Consider the following 21,221-nt stretch of genomic DNA (forward strand, 5'->3'; position numbering starts at 1 on the left):
GCACACCTGCAGAAACGCAGGAACACTACGTTTATTAATTCAATAATTCATTTTAGCAATACAGTTACAGAATATCACAATGTTGGTTACAAACATATTCGGTATGGTTGATGGTTACAAAGAATAAAATTGAGCACTGAAGGCTGGTGCAATGCAGGATACACACCCAAAAAAGGAAAAAAAGAAGTTGACACAGAAGAGGAGAATGGATGACGGCCGAGAGTGATACCTTCATATAAATAAGAGTGGCACAAAAAGAGATTCAGTTTTAGAGCCATTGGGAGGTTTGTGCATTTTTTTAGCTGTTATGTGTGCAGCGATGCTGCTGCTTTACAGGGTTGACTTTTTATATATATGTATATACGTATACATATATATATATATATACACATATACATATACACATACACAAACATGTTTAATCCCCTGTTAAGTTCCATGAACCATTAAAAAAACAATAGTACTGAACATGGTAATATGCAAGAAAATGTAAAAGTTCATTTACCTCCAGGAAATAACTCTAAAGTTTCTCTCTCTCTCTTAAAAAAAAATCATGGCAACATGGCCTTCCTATCGAGGAATATACATAAAAGGGGGGAAAGAAGTTACACAAACGGTACCTGCAACGGTTAAGTGATTCAACACTGAAGAACTTGTGTGCCAAACATCAAGTTTCTAGATATCTCTATATATTTATATAGTATATATATTTTCCCCATCTTAATTCTTTTTAGTGTTTTCGAAACAAAACAAAAAATATGTGCACTTAAAACAACTCACTATAAGGCCTCTCCATGCTAAAAGATACCTAGGATTTCAATGAAAGGATTTGCCACGAGAACCTGGAGCACACGCTGCAATGCAAGCCCAGAGCAGAGGAGGGCGGTTTGACTGCCTTGCACATTCCTGAGCTTGGGAAAGGGGGTGGGTGGGGGGCAAAAGCTTCACCTACAGAACTGTCAAATGGGACCCCCTGCATGGACGTTTCCTTCCCTCCTTCCGCCCCTCAACGGCACCCGGAAAAAAACGCCTGCCAAAGGAATTCCCCAGAAGGCCAAGAGGTGAAACCTGCGAGGGGGACCATGCAGCTTCAAAGACTCATAGGAGAAGCGTCTGTAAGGAGCGTCAGCATTCCAATTCGCAGTAATGGCACTTGGATGGTGTCACCTGGCCAGGTTGGGAGGCGAAGCAACACGCCGAAACGCACCCGAGGGGTTGGAACGGCGTCCCTTCCCCTCCGAACGCAGCCGCTTGGGAGCGTCTAGCACAAAATGGCACCTTCACAGAGGCTCCTGGGTGGTTCACACGGAACTGGTGACCAGGCGGGTGCCTCGTCTCGGCACCGGCGGTTCTCCGGCGCACGCAGGGCCGAGCAGCGCCAGCTCGGTGCAACGCACAACCTAACTGGCAGTAGATTTGCCCCTTCCTGCACCACAAGGCCAAGTTCTTTTCCCAGTTGTATTTTACTTCGTTTTGTACACAAAGGGGAGGAGTACCTTATATATAATGAACTCTGTGTGTGTGTGTGTGTTTGTGACTTCTACAGATTAGGTGATCGGGAGCTTTGGATGGAAGGAAACATCTGGTACAGTCAGGCGAAAGTGTTGTGACTTGGTCAGCAATTTCAGAGGTGGGCTTTTAGGCCGCAGTGTGTCACCAAGAATGGAGGTAGGAAAGGACCCTCCACCTTTCCAGCACAGCAGAGCCAAGAGGTTCCTAAAGGTGCAAATCTACTCCACTGCTCTGAACTCCAAGGGGAGAGATTTAGCGTGTGCTCAGCAATGCCAGGGTTGAATACCATGCTTAGAGGAGCACACCTGGCTTGGCTGTCTGCCAGAGACACTGTGAAATTTGCATTCATGCAAATACAGGATGAGCCTCGCAGATTTAACCTGGGCAAACGTCTGGCGGAGAGGAAGCCTGGGTTGCCGACTCGTGACCCACGCCCCGCGAGTGCAACTGGGGTTGGGGTGAGAATGCATCAGCGGGAACCAACCCAAAGCAAACATGTTTGCAGAAATGAACAGATCTATAGGCAATATGCAAAGGACAGCTTTCCAAGGCTCACAGAATTGGTTTCTGTACAAGGTGAACAGTTAAAATCTACAAGACAGAACTGTTCCAAGAGGTGTGAGCAGCACCATTTCATAGTGCAGTGGCGTGAGGATCTCAGAAGCAGATGTGTATTAATCCATAACGATTTTAGAAAGATTTAATGTCAAGTTTGCTATCTCAGCTTCAGTTTAACAAGTGTGCCTTGACGCAGACAAACAGGGCTCTCCATGACAACTTGTCCATAGGGCAGTTCAGATATTTTTCACTCTGAACAGTTCAGCTCGCCTAGAGCCCTACCTATTCCAAGCATATTTCAAATAAGGTTTGAACACACACACACACACAGGCAGCCATGTACAACAAATACAAGATTCTTCCAAAAATCATTCTTTCTTTTAAAACTGTTTGGTTTCAGGATGGTGTATGGCGAGTTTATTAACATTTTGACAAAATGAACTGTGAAAAGAAACTCTTCACACTGCAGCAAAGTTACTGGTCGATCTGAGCTGTAAAAATATGGGTGGAACCTGGGACTCACAGACACTGGAGCAAAGATGTCCAGATGGTGCAAACGCCAGAATTGCTTTGCACGTAAAGTCTGCATTGACCCAGACACACACGTGCATGAGTTTAAACACACTCATGTTTCTGTATGATGCAGCCGAGCTGCAGGGCACTTTCCCCTTTCAATGGGAACCAAACCACTTTAGCGCAGCTACAAAGCATTTTAGAAAGGAGAGGCGGTTAGAATGTGAATCTTATGTATTAGAAGAAATTTTGTTTTCAGGTTCTAGGGCAGGAGGTTTTGGGTGATGGTATAGCAGGTGGATGGGAAGCTCTTCTTGCTTCTTCCCTTCAACATACCACATGGGTGTATGGGAAAATAACTCCCCTCTCTCAAAGGGACCAGTCACTTGATGCTTAACGTCCTACTGCCCTGAAATCAGCTAAAGAGCAAGCAAAGCAGAACAGCTGTCCAAAGCAGTCCTTGATATGTAATTAGTTGTTCTTTGTACATGAAACTGCGCGGAAACGAAAGCCCACGTCAAAATCATAAATCCCTATCCAGAGGGCAACAACGAATTCCCCGTAAGATATTCTACCTTTTCAGGGAATGGCACCATAAATGCTCTTCTGGCTACCAAAACATTCACTCCTGGTGAAACAGCCTTCTACAAAAGTAGTGACCAAAGACCTCACAAACACCTTAAACGCATAATCTTGCAAAACAAAAAAGCAATCCCATAAATACTGCTTAATTATAGAGGTGCAAGATCTGTTTCTAGATTATTCCTTCTGTGGGAGCGGCCTACTCATGTGTACTAACATGGATCAGTCAGGAAATAAAGATCTTCATCGCTGTTACATTCACCCCCACAAAAGTTTCATTACTTGCAAAGTCACGGGTGCTGAAAAAGTCAGAGGCCCAGGAGCTTGGAGCACAAAACTCCCATGTGAACTAAAACGTACGTACGTGTGTGTGTGTGCGCGCGCACGCGCGCGCAATAATAACTGGGGAGTCAGCTCTGAGAATTGCCCGACAAAAATATGCAACCCAGACACACTGGAAAAATCAAGACAATCCCCTTTGTCATCATTGGGACATGGGGGAGGTGGGTTACACTAAATTTAAGGTTTTCCTGACGAAAAGTAAATTTTGTTAAAGCAAACTTGAGAAACCTCTGTGTTAAGTTTCTATAACCCTCCAGCACCAATGCATCTCCAGCAAGCAACTTTCTCCTACTGGCGTAGAATAATGCAAGACCCATTCCAGGACTCGGCTGACATGATTTAGAGATTGGGCAGTCCTTGCATTGGATTTTACGCTTGACTGGGGTTGGAGGGGAGAGAAACAACTGCTTAACAATATTCCACTGAGGACAAAATGACACACCCCGACCCACATTTTTTTACACTCTGCATCTTTGACTGATGCAGTCAAAGACAAGGGATAATACCAGGAGACACCAACATTCAGGAACGTCTTGTTGCTCTGGAAAAAGATGGCAAAGTCAAAACCAGCAGAAGGACTGTGACTTAGTGGATGAGGATTTCCCCCCAAAAGGTCCATTTCTACCAAGAATCAAGAAGGACATTTTCAGCAGAACAAGCTGGTGGGATTCTGGACTGGAGCACTTCACAACAGCTGCTAGAAAATGCCACTTTTAAATAGGAAACGGCAAACACACACAGCGCTCCCCTGCAGTTAAAAAGCAAGCCCATCAGACTTGTAATAGTCTACCTGCAGCCTGGGACTCTTTCATGTAGAAGAGCGTTCCAGTATGTGAACTCTCCTGCTGCAATCCGGATGTGGTACAGTCCCTCCTACCAACCCGTTCTGCTGCATGTGTACATCAAGACCCGAAGAGTCTGGGAACAGCAACAGACGACGGGTTAATGCGTGTTTGAGGCACCCCAGAAATATACATTCAGAGACTTTTGAGATCCTGTGGCCTTGCTGAATAACCAACCCCAAATTAGGGGGGGGGGCACAAAATGGGAGGTACAAGACATTTTCCAGACCCCGCCCTCCATTAAGGAAATGTGGTTACTAGGAATTGCACAAGGTTTCTTCTGCCAGTGAGTTCAAGGGAGGACAGGACCCTAATGCCGTCTGACCGGGGGACTAAGAATGCAGGAGGCAGAATTACAATTCTTTAAGCACAGTAATCACCCCTTCTGCTCAGGTCTGTTTCTGGAAAGGTGATGGTGACTATTTATTCCTATACAGGTCATGGCAATACCACCTTCTATATCACTGTACTTCTATCCAATCTGTCAGTCGGGTTGCCTATCACTGCCTGGTATGAAAACTGGTTATGTTAAAGAGTTCTTGCTAGGCTTCACTGGTCTCCATAGGTGGAAAATGCAGTCATTTCCTAATTCTGCTTCTAAAACCAATTGTTCTGTTGGGGGATGAGCAAGTTTAGACAAGTCTCTGGTTACGCCAGAGCAACCGCACGGAAGATAATAAAGTGACCCCAACACATTAAGAATGGGAGTTCAGTTCCATGCGGAGCAAGGTGCAAGGGCTCTCTCCCTTCTGTTCCTATTCCTTCCATCACCAGATTTTCTCAGTCTTTCCCATCCTGGTTTTGACCATGTGAGCACTATGATTCGCTTCATCCTCAGCCAACACAGCCACTGGTCCTTGTTGGCTGGGGATCATGGAAGCTGTGGTCCAACAGACTTGGAGAGCACCCAGCTGGGGAGGGCTTGTGAGTTACAGTAATCTCTTGTTTAAGGCTATACAATTAATATTATTGCATTCAAAATGGCAATTTGTTTTAGGGATGCTGACGGTGCGAGCTCGGAATACAATGGGCTAGCTTTTTAAAATTCAGTTTTGCAGCAGCCTGCAGGCCAAGAGAAATGATCCAGCTGGGCTGCCTTTTAAAGGAATGGGATGTCCTGCCCCGTATTACCTGAGAACGCAGAAGGGCTCCCTTAGTGTACTGAGATTTTAGTACGGGGACTCTGGGGCTTTGCGCGAATCCACTGCACTCCTCCGAAGCTCTGGGCTGCTCTGTGCGCACTGGACTAGAGTCTCGTTGAGAAGCCTCCCAGAGTCTGCCTCCAAATCCTTAGCACCTACGGGATTAAGACTGGCAAACTCCTACAGACTCGGACATGACCGGGGGGAAAACAGGGTGTAAAAACATTAAGAACTCTTTCCTAGACCATTTTTTGACACAGACACCTTACCGTCCTCGAGCCCCCTGTGGAGGTGGGGCCCACCCCCTCCATAGCAGCACTTCGGGGTGCAGCTCCTGTGCAAACTGGGATCTGGGTTGGTTTGGAAACTAAATGCCTGCAATCACCCACCTTCTGGAGGCTCACAGGGCAGAATCCGCCCAGAACGCACTGTGCAGGAAGGCCAGGCCTGACCTACGGTGGTAAGCCCTGCGGAGCCTCGCCCCCGTCTCTCCGCGCAAGAGCCACCCAGCACACGCTCCCGGAATCGACCGCCTCGTCTCGAGCCTGGTGTTAACGAGGCGCTCCCCCACCCCCGTGAGAGGAAGTATTTTTAAAAGGCACTCGTTTAAAACAACAACTATCAGCCTGCGCTATTCCAGGTTAAAAGCCAAAGCTATTGCTAAGAGAAATATCTGAAGTCACCGACCACTAGGCTTTACTGCGCTCTTCAACTTGACAGACCTCCAGCCCCGAAATCACAAATTAAAGAGAAGTGAATCACTCTAAATACTAGAGAGGCTTTCGGTAACGAAACCTCTGTCCCTGGGCAACTTATAGAACCCCTGAAAATAGGGGGACCACCCGACAAATATACTTAACTACAGAGACACGCACCGCTTGTGCCTCCATATTAAGAACTGAGGTAATAAACAATTCTCTTTCTCCTTTCCAATCTGGGGGGTGGGGAGAATATGCTACATAGGTCTTTCAACATTTCAATTATTACCTCAACATTAAAAGATGGTTCAGTTCAAAGAAAATAATGGGAAAAACGAAATATCCAAACCACACACCCCAAAATTAAGACAAGCTAGTGAGACAGGCATAGTTATCTTGTTTTGCTCTTAAACATATAACAGACATTTTTTAAAAAAATTAAATATAAAGCAAACGGGCTCCGGCTGTTTTTGCTGAACATAAAAAAGTAGCTGGGGGGACACAGAGAGAGAGAGCAAGAGAGAGAGAGACAGACAGACAGACCGACTGACCTGTTGTGCTTTTTTGGCATTGCCCACTGACCCCTGCAAGCTGCACAAGGAATTGCCAACTTCAGAAACTGAAATAAAATAAAACCAGATTCTTCAGCGCACACACATACAAACTCTAGTTAGCACAAGCAAGTTGCAGCCTTTTGAGAAAGCCTATTCTGAAGGGCAGAGGGGAGGAAAGGAGAAAAGCATTTAAAAGTTTCTTCTTATGGCATTAACATCTAGTTTACCTGTATAACCGCAGAACTTTAAAAGACATGCCTTTGCAACCACCAAAGAATGTAGCTCCTAGTTTTGTTATCTATTACATGTATATAAAGTGTCTGTTATCACTGGAAATACACCCCCGCTGAAATAATCCTACAGGGTAAAAATGAATGCTGGGGACAGAAATGGTTAAAAAGCCATTGGTCCAAGAATCTTCTCTGCATGGCGAGGCTGGTCCGCTTTACTTCTTCTGGTCCTGTCACAGAAAACTCCTGCCCTGTACCAAAGAACAAAGGAAGAAGGCCAAGACTAAATATTCTACTGGTGGTTAGCGATTCTGGGTGACTACTGGTCCAGTTCCGATGCCTCTTGAAAGCAAAAACAGCAGCAGGTCGAGAGCAAATGTGGCTTCTCAAGAGCAAATCCCATGCCAGAAATCCGCATCGGGTAGCACGAGGCATCGAGAAAGATCTTCTCCCTACTATTCTGTGTGCACATGCGCATGGGAATCTCTGTGACAGAAGTTTCAATGATGCACCCTGATCGGGACAGGGCTGGTTCGGTTTTTACTGCATCAAGACCACGACTACACAATAACGTCGGACTTCGCTTCATCAGAACTACAAGCCAGGTGGCACCCTCCATCGCGATTAAAAATGCAACACTTAAACTGGCAAATGGTTTTATTTCTGACTAATCTTGCAGGTATTTCCTGTGAAGTGGATGCTTCTGGACAAAAAAATTAAAAATAGAGAACATCATTAGGTGTATGTGTGTATCTCTCTCTCTCGTGAGCCAAAGGAAAGCACTCTGTACTTTTGCTGGTTAAGGGTTTTTAGCACACATTTCTCTGTATGGTACGGTCACTCCTTCAGAAGTTGCGATCACCCCAGAAGACGGGATTTTTATGGGCTGGACCAGTGTTTCAATGCAATTTTTACAACCCCCTTTTGGAGAAAAAAAAGACATGGTTTCAGATTTCACAGTATGACTTTTCCCATGTAAATTTTGGGGAAAATGAAGAGAAAAATGTAGCAGTTGGTAAACTTGACCAAGGTCCTTAGCAAATCTGTTCCTCGACTGTCTGAGAAATCAGGAAAGACTGAACGACTTCTTCGGTGGACTGAAGGCTGGTGCTTACATCCTCCAGGGCGTCTGTAACTGAAAACTGCCGATCTCGCAACCGATTCCAGTTGGCCAAAATGTTGTGGTATTCAAATACTTTCTCATAATTGCCGATGGAGTTGTACAGTTTGATGAGGCCCCGGTAGTCATATTCCAGTCCACTGTAACCTTCCCCAAAAAGCTTCTTCCCTAAAAGAATGCAAAAAATAATAATGCACTTTAAACCACGGTTCCTCCAATAACACAGACTTTAAGAAGCATCAGAACCTGCCGGGGCACCCACAGGAATCTTCGACAGTGCCTGCAAAGCCCCGTCAAAAACATATTTTTAATTTTAAAAAATGGAAAACATGGTACTTCCTGCTCCGTGACCTGACACTGTTCAGCGGAGAGGAAGAAAGGAGGGCTGCTTTCGTCCATGCAGGTATCTTCCCTCTGCCCGGTCTCTCCCTGCCCCTAGCCTTTGCCTTCACTCCTTCCCTTTTCCTCCCTTCCTGCCCCACGCCTGCTCTTCCTCTCCAGCTCACTCCCAGACTCTGGCCAGGCAGTATCGCCCCCGACATCTTGGTCTCTTCCGGCACGGCCCCCCTCCTAGCTTCGAGCACCATTATTTCTCCCCCATACGGAACTCTTCAGACAGTCCAAGCCCTCCAAGGGAGCCATTTTGCAGGGGCACCCACTGCGGCCTTCACCCAAGGGTGCCCATGGGTCCAGAAAGACCGGGGGCAGAATTTAGTTCCCTTAGTTCCAAAATGGGCAGCACGTGGCCCTCCAGAGGCCTGGGGCGGCAACTCCCATTGGCCCACCGTGAAGGGTCATGGGCGCTGCAGGCCAAAACATCTGGGGAGGTCATCTGCGTTCTGGGGCAGCAGGTAATGCTGGACCGGAACTCAGGCAATCGGGTTTCCTAGTCGCTGCTCGGCCGTGCAGCTCAATGGTCGACTCTGGGCCAGTCGCTCACTCAGCCTGACCTGCCTCCAAGGAGAAAGCAGAGTGGAGGCTTCTGCAAGCCACCCTGGATTCCTTGCATGACAAAAGGTGAGATATACCTACAATAAATAGATCAGGTTGAAAAGTCGCCCACTTGTGGGCTAAATGGAGAGAGGAGCTCTGATCCCATCCATGAGGAGAAAAAAACTGGTTTCCCCACTTGGTCAGTTGAAAATGTGTTCACATGTGTTACTGTTGTTATTGTTGGTCTTTGTAGCTGAATGTTACTTTGTGTTTGTACTGTTTTATGCTGTTGAATTTTAACATGGTGCAAGCTGCTCAGAGAGCCTATTGCTAGTGGAACAGCATATAAATTGAATAAACAAGAACAGCCACGAAGGTGAGTTATGTCCTGGCCATCTGTACTACCTGGAAAATGACCTGGGAAGGGATCTCAGACAGGTGAGGGATACCTGGATGAAAATACCCATCTAGCGTGGGGGTTGGCCAATACCACGCTGGCATCCATTGCAACAGGAACTGAAAAGTGAAACTGTCAGTCGGCATGTGGAGAAGCACATTCCCAATTCTGCCACCTCAAACAAGGCATTGTAGGGCTAGAGAAAAGGGCAGATGGAGGCGACTGGAATGAAGGTGTTGGGGGGCTGAGACACCTTCCCTGGCCTGCTATTTCGCTTACAAAAAGGGGCGGGGAGAGAAAAGGCACGTAAGGGAAGAGAAAACAGATGCATATTACATTATGTCCATTCTGGAGAACACAGAGTGACTTTTCCCCCTGCTCTAGCAGTATCAGAACTCACTGAGGCCATCCCAAGAAACAGATAAACGCAAGCATTTATTTACACCGCCATGCTCAAATGGCAAAGCTTGGAAAAGGGATTGGGCAAACTCATGGAGGCAATGGCTACTAGCCCAGGTGGCTCTAGGCTACCTCTGGGAACAGGGGCATGGCACCTCTCGTGGGGCATCACTTGTGGGGGAACGTGGGCTGAAGGGTGCTACTCTGCTCATGTCCTTGGGACGTCGGGCTGCTGGCCAAGATAAGACTTTGTTCTCTGCACGTTCGTAAGATACAAAAAGGCTCCCGGGCACCCGAGGAGTTTGGAGGGAGTTTCATCATTAAAAAAACCCAAAACACACAGTGAGCACGTCCGCAGAAAGGGATGATGCTAAGTCAATCCGCCTTTAGCAGACGCTCACCCAACCCTCCATCATGGCAGTCCACGGAAAACCTGTGCGGAGGCCAGACGCACCGATGGCGATGGATCGCAAGTAAAGCTTCTCGGCGTTCTCGTACTGATTCATGTCGTAGTTGTAGAGAGAGGCCAGGTGTCCCACGGAAAGCGCCACTTCGTAATCCTCTTGGCCCAGAAGCTGCTCCTTGATTTGGATGGCCTTGATATGCATTTCCTCTGCTTCCTGGAAAAGCCCCAAATACATTCTTCTCATGAATTTTACTTACTTTTGTTCATGTAAAACCTACTGCTTTTGCTGCTTCCCTCTTTCTAGAGCTGGCCGGACCGCCATGCGTTAGGGCTCCCTCTGCACTTTGGGGGGGGGGAGTGGGGTCACGGGGAAGGGGCTCAAGGGGAGAGCAGTGAGGCAGGGAACATCTGAAGAGTGTTTCTTTTCTCCTGTGTCTCTTGCCCCATCCCTGTGTTTTGCACGCGACTGAGACAGAGCCATGCTTAGCGAGGGTGGCGCACCACCACGAAATCACACGCATGCGCAGAGCCATGCTCAGCAGCAGCTCTTCATCGGGCGATTCCTTGGAGGACATCCTGGAGCTGAGCCTGTGTGTGGGCAGACTGCTCCGGCTTGAGGCCTGCTTCAGCTCTTGGCAGGCCTGAAACAGGATTCCAGCAAAGGGGTGGCCAGGGGAAAGCATCACTGCCCAGCATCTTAGCTGATCATGGGTGGAAGGAGAATTAAAACCTGAAGGAGCGCTTACATCCATATATGCCCAGCCGCCCCTTGAGATCGGCGGGAAAGGCCCTTCTCCGGGAGCCCTCGGTGAAAGAAATCAGGAGGTTGGCTACTCGGAGGAGGGCTTTCTCTGCGGTGGCGCCCAATCTATGGAATGCGCTCCCCAGAGAGGTCCACCTGGCGCAGTCGTTATTTGTTTTTCGGTGCCAGGCGAAGACCTTTTTATTTAAGCGGCATTTTAACTGTTAATATTATTGGATTTTTCTGGCCAGGGCGGCTTATTTGATTTTGTATTTTTGTATTTTTAATGTAATGCTTATATTTTTAAATTTAAGATTATAATTATTTTAATTTATTGTTGTAAGCCGCCCTGAGGCTTCGGCGAATGGGGCGGCATAAAAATGTTTTAATAAATAAACAAATAAAACCTGGAGGAGGCAGCAAAGCTTATCAAGCTGCTGCCATTTGGCTTGGAGCTGATTTCTGAGTCGTTACTAGAGAAATTCTCCGTCGGAATCAAGCTATGTTTCGGGGGATCTGTCAGCCCTCCGAATCTGCCCCAAGAGGCAGAGCTAGAATGCACTGGTGTGACATGTCCATTGCTTATGGGTCAGATCCATCAGAACGAAATAATAGCAATGGGCTGAATTACAGCTGCCCTTGCTTGTAAGCTAATAAACCACAGGAAAGGTGCCACCCGAGTCTTTTGCTGCCTAGAACTCGTCTTCCTGATTTGCAGTGGTTTTCCTTTACCAAATGTTATGTTTGTCTGTGTCCTGCCCAAACCTTCCTCCCACTGGAGTTTTAATAGGCAGTAAAGACAGAGCTGCTCCTTGACAGACAGCCAGAATTTTGTAGCATCTGCAGCCAGTTTGGAGTTTTCTGCTTCTCTGCAAGCACAAACAGACCGGGCAGAAAGAGACTTGGCTAACTACTGGGCTTGCGATGCACTTTGCAATGTTGGCTGCTGAACCCTGAATTGTCAAGAGTAGTTGGGAAACAGAACACCAGTCTCTCAAGAACCACACTTGCGTGTTTGCTGAGCACCAAGTGCCTTTGCCTTGGATTGTCCTGAAAGCCTTCTGTTCTGGACTCCTCAAATTTTTCATGAATCTGGCTCTGCCTTGACATGCGTACACCAGAAGGCACCAATGGGGTGCGTGCCTATTTTGCCTTTAGCCTTTAGGTCTCCTGCACCAAGATCCGCCAGTTACTTCTGGAATCTTTGGCTCTAGTTCCACTTGGACTCCAACAGTGCAAGAATGAGAGAATGGAGCATGTTCGATAGTTGGGATTCTGCCTAGCCAGGACTGATTTCAGCATCCTGGAACCTTAAGTCAGCTCACATTGGGGGCAGCTGCTCTCCCCTATTGGGCTAGTTTATTCCCAAACCAGTACACTTGCCTTGCCTTGGGCCACCTAGCATTCCTGAAAAACAAACTACTTGAACAGCAGGGAATCAGCCTGGCTGCAGCATCCCTTGAGCCGAAGCCCATGCCAGCCTGGGGCTCATGTGCGTGGCTGAGCCCGCTCTCGGAAGGACCTCTCTCTCTCACTCACTTGAAACCCAGGACACCTCTGAACTATTTTTTATTTATTAAAACATTTTTATGCCGCCCCATTCGCCGAAGCCTCCAGGCAGCTTACAATAATAAATTAAAAAATAATTATAATAATAAATTAAAAAATATAAACATTAGATAAAAATACAAAAATACAATAAAAATAAATATAAAACTAGTCTCTTAATTCTGTACTGTGAACCTGGGTCTCATCCCGAAGTGCTCTGAAGGTCCAAGCCGGTTCTGAGAATACACCTCTGACTACAACCACATGCTTGTTTTCTAGGCTGCTCCTTCATCTAAGCTCTCAAGTTGGCTGCTCGACAGCTTCTGAACTGATGTCTCTCCCATCCTGGGAACCACTCCTGAGTTACCTCTGGGTTGGCAACTGGGTAGAGGGAAGGGTCCAAACTGGGAGAGTGGGGGCTGATCAGGCGACTTGGCTAGGGGGTGATGGAGACGCAGGTTGCACGAGATCACGCCCCCACCTTAAACTTCCGCATCGACTGGTACAGTCGGCCAAGGTTCCCGTAGTGCTTCGCCGTCTGCACGTTGAACTCTCCGAAGGCCTTTTTGGCGAGCTGGAGCGAGGAGAGGTGCAGGTCGTGGGCCTCCTGCAGCAACCGCTGCTCCGTCTCCTTGTTGTGACAATCGATCGCAATCTCCTCCAGGATGAGCGCTTGCGGAGGGAAGGGGAGGGGCAGAGAGCAAGCCGCATCAGTGCACCTGGCACCCAAGCAACCTGGGGGTGCCGACCCCGCCGGCCGCATTACCCAGACGGCCTTTCCACTCTGCCCTTGCCCTCCTTCGCCCCTGCAACACGGCCGGCGATGTGGTGCCATGAGGCGACTGAACCTCTTGGGGGCTGCTTCGGGAGAGGCATTTCGGTCCTTGAAAATGAGGGGAGACAGCCAAGAAGCTGGGAAGCCGCGGCAGGGGCTGGGACCGGGGAAGGGCGTGTGGACATCTTGGGAACCTGGATGGCTACCTTGGGAGCTGGTCCCATGGCCTGAGCTTCCGCACTTTGCTGCACCCAAAACGCCAATAAACCTGCCACTTTGGAAGGTACGACACTGCCTGCCAGCTTCAGAGCGCTGGCTATTTTGCCCAGAACAGCCTAGTGTGTTCTGTGGCATATAAGTGTGCCAGATAAATAAATAATGAATAAAAATACTCCAAAAGGCAAGGACGCTCCCAGGATTCAGGCAGAGGCACTGCCCCACCCTCCACGAGAAACCCTTTGAGATGTGCTGGAATTGAAAGCAACGTGCAAATACCTTTCACTCTTTTGGAGGAGGCGAGGAGAAGATGGTCTTCTGGAAGGATGTGGGTTATGATGCCAATGGCACGTTCTGCGTGGAATCTACGACCAAGGACAACGTGTTTGTGAGGAATATGTTCATCGACCCTGCCTTTCCTGGAACACTGTTGTTGAAATAAAAACCTATGTCCCCACATTAAAAAGGATGTTCCGGTACCATCCGCAGAGTGCTCTATCTAGGAAGGCCAGCATAGCTGCTTTTGGCTTATGAAGGATTCAGGAAAATTGTTTATTGCTTGCTCGGAACACCATGCAAAACACAGGATTAAAAGATTTCTGTCACAGATTCCGGTTTGCCTGAAGGACTTCTTGGAAAAAGGCAAGGCTTTTAAGCTGTTCTGCATCTTAAAAACAAAGAGCATGTTTGTCTGCCTGATGGTGAGGAGAGAGAGAAATTCTGCTCATTTTCTCCCTCCCATGAATGCTCTTTGGGATCATCCAATGGAACTCTCAGGCAGCAGATTTGAGGTAGACAAAGCTAAGTCCTTCTCTACCAAATCCATGAAGTCTTAGATACAAATTATGGCAATGGCCCCCGGTTTAGATGATTTAGACCTCAATCCTATGTCTATTTAGACAAAAACTGAAACCAAACCAAACCAACAGACTTCATTTCTGTCTGAACAGGCAGCCATTAAACAGCAACCACAGTGGTTTTATCCTGAATAGGATTTCCTCCTTTCAAAGGCTTGATTATTCATTTTGTATTTTAATGTATGGTGCAATAGGAGGGTGGCTGTTGTTTAAAATCCCCAGAAGCTGGCTAGAGAAGATAAACGGGGCAGTAACTTCCGAAACACCAACATCTTATTCTACTCTGTGCAAGGAGTGGGTAGTTGGGGAACGGCAGTGATTCCTAGTGGCTCCAGGGTGAGATGTGTGTGCAGGGGGAGGTCTGGAGAGAATTTTCTCCAGCCAAGGGACAACCGTGAACTGCAGATGATTTCTACCTGGAGTACTGACTCTCGCACCTCTGCTCAGCTTCTGAGATATGGCGAATTCTGTCCTATCTTTAAACTCTTTCCTACACAACTCGGATAAGGAGTGCAACGTCCACTTGCTCAAAGCCAAATTGCTTCTGCGTCTACAATGAAGCACTATATCAAAATGACGTTTCTGTGGTTTAAATCTGCATAATTTATTCGGCCAGCAAAGCTCTGCCACTTGCAGCAAAACAACCGTTCCCTTTTATGAAGCGCGCCCCTGCCAAGTCGTAGCACTGAGGGCCGATTCACTGGCGCCTGGGGAAGGGAGAAAAGCGTGCCGAATGGCCCTCCCCAGTAGGGAGGAGAACTGCTGTTTGAATGCTTGTTGGCCTCTCATGTTAGGCAGCCCTCTGCATGCAGAAAGGGAGCAGCAAATCAGGGAAAAGCCGTCACCTAGCCTTGCGACACTAGATCTCCACAGGCAAGGCGCATCCGACAGGCAAAGCTAAGGTAAAGTGCCTCAAAGCATGAAAACGTGACACGAACGGGCAACAGCTGAACATTTCGCAGCGAAATAAAACACTTGCGCTCAGGAGAGCAGCTCTGAAGTCCTTTTGCAGGGACTGAAGGAGCTCCCCTGAGCTCAGGAACAGCACAGTCCTGCTGCAGGACGGCGCTGCCGGCCTTCTGACAGCCGATGCCGCTTTTGGGTGCCAGACAGGAAGAACGGCGGCCTGAGGCGGACGGAATACTCACAGCGCGTTGTCAAATTTCCCCGAGCTGTACTGGTGCACGTAAGAGGAGTAAGCCAAGTCTTCGTGCGCCGTAGCTACGTGGATGTTTTTGCCGCCAAACACGGACTGCCTGATGTCGAGCGCCGTCTGAAATGATTCGCATGCAAAATGAGAGTCAGTTTCATCAGCTGCACCTTCGGTTGTTTCCAAAGCAATGTTTTAATGCCAGGCAGATGCAGAATAATGCACAATTCTTCGGAATGCACCATCTATTACGCCCAACCACAGAGTCAAGATTTCCCTGTAGCTTGCCCCTGAGGGCACTAATTTTGAAGGTCTCGTCTCTTTTTATTTGTTTATTAAAGACTTTTCTATATTGTCAGTTATTCTGGAGTCTCATGATGCTTTCTAAACAAGAACCTCCTTGCAGATAGAAAATGAGCACATCAGGGGAAAAGTTCTGACATTTCTCCCCTCCTTCTGTGCTAGTTTTCTTCTTGCAGGGAGGAGGGTGAGCTTGCTTTTTGCTTTAGGTTGTGGAGGGGCGCTGACAATGTGGTCTGAGGCCTTCTCACAACTCTTCACTTCTGGTTCATGTGCAAATTAAGTCTGTCTGTTGCATCACAGAGGAATTTTCCTAGCCAGTGGCCCTGTTTTTGATAATGCAGCCTATGGCCAGAGTTGCTTTTGTGGCAACCGGCTTCACACTGCTGCTCCACATTTTTCTCGACGCTCAGGTATTTGGCAGGGTAGGGTAAGGGGTATAACCAGGTTCCCAGATTTCTTCTCCTTATACTTTGTATTTCTCCCTAACTCTTTATGATGTGTGTCTGTGTGTTGCCTGTTTATTTCTTTGTGTGCAACTGTTCATTGTATTACGTACTAAGCTGTATTTTGCAGCTGTAAACAGTCCAGATCAAGAGGTAATCACCTTATTTACCAAAACATCTTCCTCACAAGATAGGTCTTATGCAAGTCTAGAGAGAGGCGCGAGGCCACAGCCCAGAGTCATACCTGATAAATTGCAACTGACTGGCAGATGTTGTCTACGTTGAGTAAATAAAACCCATAGTCTAGTAGTGTGTCTGAATATTTTGGATGTTTGGCTCCAAAATGCTCCCTGAAAGATTTTAAAAAAGGAACAAATCAAGTCTGAAAGGTAGAACACAAAAGGTGCAACATGAAACCATCTCTGAAATGGAGCTTACTTACCGTGCTAGGTAAACTGCGTGTTTTATCAACTGTTCGGCTTTCTTAAATTCACGTTTTACAACACAAGCCTAGATCAAGAGGAAAAGAAAGTAAACATGAGAAACCGCTTCTATTTGAAGCTGCTCACGTAACGACAAACCCTTGGTTAAACATGCCACATGTTGTGTGTGAGCGGGAGGAACGGAGCCCCCTCAGCCCCAATCAGCAAATGGCAGGATGCGAGCCAAACCCCACGCGTTCGAACTCACCTTCGACGCTTGCCGCAACACATCCACAACCACCTTGACAGGTAAGCCCACCGAGATCTCCTTCATGGCTTCTATACACCATTTGTACGCCTGTGAGGAGCACGAGAATATCCTTATTTACAGTTTATAAAATGCTTGAACTTTTAGAAGGGTTCTGCTTTAGAGGGAGGGAATCGCTCTCTGCCTGTAAGTGTTTAACGGACACGATGCAAAAGGGAAATAGAGCACGGTAGGCAGAGGAAAGCCAATTTAGATACTAATATTAGAGTGCTTAATAAACCCAATTCCTTTACTCAACAAAGTAAAACTCGCCATTTGGAATCGAAAACGCACGGGTTTTCTATTGCCCATTTGTGGGAGTCCAAATGCTGAAGCTGGTGAGTGAACGCGGATGAAAATGGGGAAGAGCAGGCGAAAGCCCGACGAGTGCCGGCAGCCTCCAAACTGTGCCGTTTCCGGAGCACGGAGGTAACTTTGCTGGTCCGACTCTTATCAGCTGAACTCTGGTCCAGCCCCTTTCCAGACATCCAGCTTGTGGAACCTGGCTGTCGAACTCTGCACCTCTGCCAAGCAGCTGTGCTCACTGGAGCACGGGGGGGGGGGCACAGATGAAATCAAGAGCCGGCTTTTGCTGCTGCATGAAGTTCTGGCAAACACCAAGGAAGAGCAAACCTCCCAAGAGTTCCAGGAGCCAACACGGCGTCTTCCCAAGGGAGGGCGTAAACACAACCCACCACCACCCCTTTCAGGCTGAGAAAAGCTCCAGTTCCTGCAAACTTCGGCCCCTGAACCTCGGCCAAGCACTAATTTTAGCCAATGATCATTTTATTGGGCACCAGCCAATGAACTAGAACACTGGTGCCAAGCCTCAGTAAAGCACACTTCTGTCAGCCTGCATGCCCCACTGACTCGCCGGGCCAGGGGACGGCTGTGCAAGCTGTCCCCCCGAGCGTGCGCTGAGAAGGGTCCAGGATGCTCGTCCACGGCCCTGTGGACGATGCTCACCTCGTCGTAGTGGCTCTTGGCAAAGAGCAGAGCACACAGCTCCCCGTACAATGCCGCTTTGTTGGCCTCCTGGCCGTGCTTCGCTAGCTTGTCCATGTAAGACTGAGCTAGTTTGAACGTTTCCTCTCCCAGGTGGTACTTGCAGTTCCCATTCCGGACGTGGAGCAACCTAAGGAAGACATTTGAGACCCTGATATCCACAAGGTGAATCGCTGCTAGCCCTGCGATTCTCTCACGAGAAAATTAATGGGTCTTCCTGCCTTTACTACAGGAAGGAGGAACTGAACTGGAGGTTTTCACCCTGGTTTAAAAATCTTCTCATTCATGTATATTGGTTAAAAGCAGAAAAGTTAATCTCCATGGTCAAAGGCAATGGTAGGTTCAGGGCAGCGATCTCAGTCCAATAAACCAGGGAGCCTTAAGTCGAATGGGGAGGGATAAACATTCATTCATTCATTCATTCATTCATTCATTTATTTATTAAAACATTTCTATGCCGCCCCTTGCCGAAGCCTCGGGGCGGCTTACAACACAATAAAGTACAATAAAATACAAAAATAACAATATAAAATTAAAATTAACAACATAAAATAAATAAACAATATAAAAGAAGTCGCCCTGGCCAGATAAATAAGCAAATATTGTTAACAATTAAAATGACGTTTAAATAAAAATAAAAACCTCTAATGAATAAGGAAATAAAGGGCTTCCTGGACTGAGAGTGGGCACTGTGCCTGCGTAGCCCATCTCTCCTCCCTTACTAGGATCCATTTCTTTTCCAGGCGGCCAAATAGCTGCTACGCTCTTGGTGCTGCAGTGCACAATGTCTGGCGTTTGGTTAAACCACACTTTGGTGTTCCAGCTGAGCAAGGAAGCAGCGGTCAAACTCTTTGGCTATGACACTGAATCTAGTCTGGAGCTAGAAATTAAGCCCGTTTCCTGGTTGAGATGGAATAGGAAACCGTGGCTTAACGGATGCCAGAATGTATCGTAATAAGAAAAGGGGGGGGGGCACTCCTAGCGCGCTTTCTCAACTCAAACTATTTATTTATTTATTGGACTGAGGCTGTTACGTCTGAACGGGCCCTCTCAAAAAGAGCATGCATTATAAACGGGGGAGTAAATCCCCAAAGCATGCCATCCCATCCCCTGAGGCACGGGGAGCTGTCTGTGGGCACACCTATGAAGTACAGAGGTCAATTTTGTTGTTTGCTGATACCGCATAGCCCATTCCGGTTGTTAGAAACTGGCCAGAGTCAGGGGGCAACTTTGCAAGTCACGCTACCACGCGCACGTTTCTCCACACGCTCCTGGGTTTTAAAAAGCAACTCTTTACCCCAAAGCAACTAAGAAGCTTTCCTTCAGACTCAGAGGGAAAGGATGCAGCTGGCTTAGAATTTCTTTGGGAGTATAAAATTCACCATTTGCAAGGGTTCGGTGACTCCACTCAGCACTGTCAAAGCATACATAAGGGAAAACCCAAATGTGGAGACAGAAGTGTTACAGCAAAAGCTCCGAGAGCAGGTGGGCCACCCTTGCAAGTCTGAACCTAGAACGCGACGACCATAGTCAGTCACGCAGCTTGGCAGCGAACAGGGTGGACTTCACCTCCAAGGCGCTGTTTTAGGTATTTAAAAAGGGAAAGGGGGTCTCCTCCCACCGATCACCTGCAAAGGACGAGACACGGCGGGAAAGCACAGCTCAGCACAAAGGCAGCACAATCTAATAAAGTCAAGGCGGAAGGTGGTTGGGAGAGGGACGGCAGCAGCCGGTCGCTCAGGCCGCGCCACGTCACCTCGCTGGCACATCGGCCACACACAACGAAGATTCATTAAGATCATGGCCCAGTACCCGAACCTTCGAACCTCAAAAATTATCTTTGAGCAAGCACAGAACAAGGAAGGAAGGAAGGAAGGAAGGAAGGAAGGAAGGACGGACGGACGGAAGGAAGCACGCACGCACGCACGCACGCACGGACGGACGGGAGGAAGGAAGCGTACTTGGACACTTAAGAAAAAGCACAGGACCGCTCTCTGGTGATGCGGGTTCTTCAAGGGTCATCTGTGCAGCCATGTAGTCACAAACAGTGGAAAAAAACACAGACAAGCTCCGTACTGGCAACCATCTGCCACTATGGACTGACCCACCGCCCTTGTTGGCAATTAGCTTTGTGGGAGAGCCCTGGGGAGAAGGCGCTGGAGAGCCCCCACTGGCTCATGACCCAGCTGGGCTGCTAGCCAGACCCCTGTCCATGGCTAGCCACGCATCTGGAAGGGCGGCCAGCAGCACGCTAAATCCCCCATGGCCTCCGAAGGCAAACTGGACTCTCAGGATGCTTTCAAAAGAGCGGCAGCGTGCGGCCCTGCGGGTCAGGGCAAACGCAGAGAGGCCCACCTTCGGGCAGGCAACTAGAAGCTGGGGAACCGGCCTGGCCCCAAGGACACGCCACCTGGGCGTTCTGCAGGGCTCCTCTTACCTGAGGCACACCTTGCTGGAGGCAGGCAGGCCTCACGAAGGCCTCTGTGATCTAGCCGGTGGCCTCCGTGAACAACTATCTTTTTACTAAGACGATTATGATTTCACGCATGTGCTGCCCCTTAGCTGAAGTTTCAGGCTCACCAGTGTGACAAAAAACACAACGTGTGTTATGATAAAGCAGCATCAACAACCTTCCAAGCAACCAAAATGTGGAGGAAAGGGAATTGTACAGCACAGTGTGAAACACTCCCTTAAAATAACATGGCAACGCTTTTAAAAGGCTTGGGACAATGCCCCCATCCATTCGTGTGGGTTTCTCGCTTTGTGCTGCGTGGATTTTCCGGGAATGGGGTGGGGCTTACCTCACGCAACACTCAACAGCACGAAACCACTGCAGCATCTCATCGTGAAGGGTGCACAGCTGAAGGCAGGAAAGGAAGACCTTCTCGGCATCGCTGTACCAACCGGCATCTGAGAGGAACCCACCTAGGAAAGCAAGCATCCACAAGGCCATGCATGGGGGACAGCGGGCCAAAACACTCTTCCTCATACTTCCTACCCAGTCTTTCAGCGCACTCGTGGTCTCCAGAGACCACCCCCAACCAGGTGGCTTCCAAGCTGTGGCCTACACTTTGCCCTTCCCGTGATGTTGTGGGTCTCCTCAGCAGTTAAAGACCGACCAGCTTGGTTTGAAACTGGTTTGCTGGCTTCCTCCCTGACCCGTCCAAGTATCTCGTGTCTTTTCGAACTGAGCTGGAGGGTGTGGACAGTCCTGGGAGTCTTGTG

General features: G+C 48.2%; 1 protein-coding gene across 1 annotated transcript in view; it reads right to left on the minus strand.

Moving 5' to 3' along the window:
• Window positions 1–11: 11 nt before the first annotated feature.
• The window catches only part of APPBP2 (amyloid beta precursor protein binding protein 2), a 44,550-nt gene continuing 23,340 nt past the window's right edge, over window positions 12–21,221 (minus strand). Inside the window, exons 5-14 of the mRNA XM_044430392.1 lie at window positions 20,798–20,921; window positions 17,958–18,126; window positions 16,953–17,042; window positions 16,705–16,772; window positions 16,507–16,612; window positions 15,515–15,639; window positions 13,789–13,874; window positions 13,000–13,190; window positions 10,277–10,442; window positions 12–8,261 (exon numbers count right to left, since the gene is read on the minus strand). Of these exons, the coding sequence (XP_044286327.1) occupies window positions 8,008–8,261; window positions 10,277–10,442; window positions 13,000–13,190; window positions 13,789–13,874; window positions 15,515–15,639; window positions 16,507–16,612; window positions 16,705–16,772; window positions 16,953–17,042; window positions 17,958–18,126; window positions 20,798–20,921 (1,379 nt within the window). The 3' untranslated portion in view covers window positions 12–8,007. The remainder of the gene's footprint in view (window positions 8,262–10,276; window positions 10,443–12,999; window positions 13,191–13,788; window positions 13,875–15,514; window positions 15,640–16,506; window positions 16,613–16,704; window positions 16,773–16,952; window positions 17,043–17,957; window positions 18,127–20,797; window positions 20,922–21,221) is intronic.

Source organism: Varanus komodoensis, unplaced genomic scaffold, assembly GCF_004798865.1.
Source record: "Varanus komodoensis strain SLA01 unplaced genomic scaffold, ASM479886v1 scaffold20_1, whole genome shotgun sequence".
NCBI classification, from domain to species: Eukaryota; Metazoa; Chordata; class Lepidosauria; order Squamata; family Varanidae; genus Varanus; species Varanus komodoensis.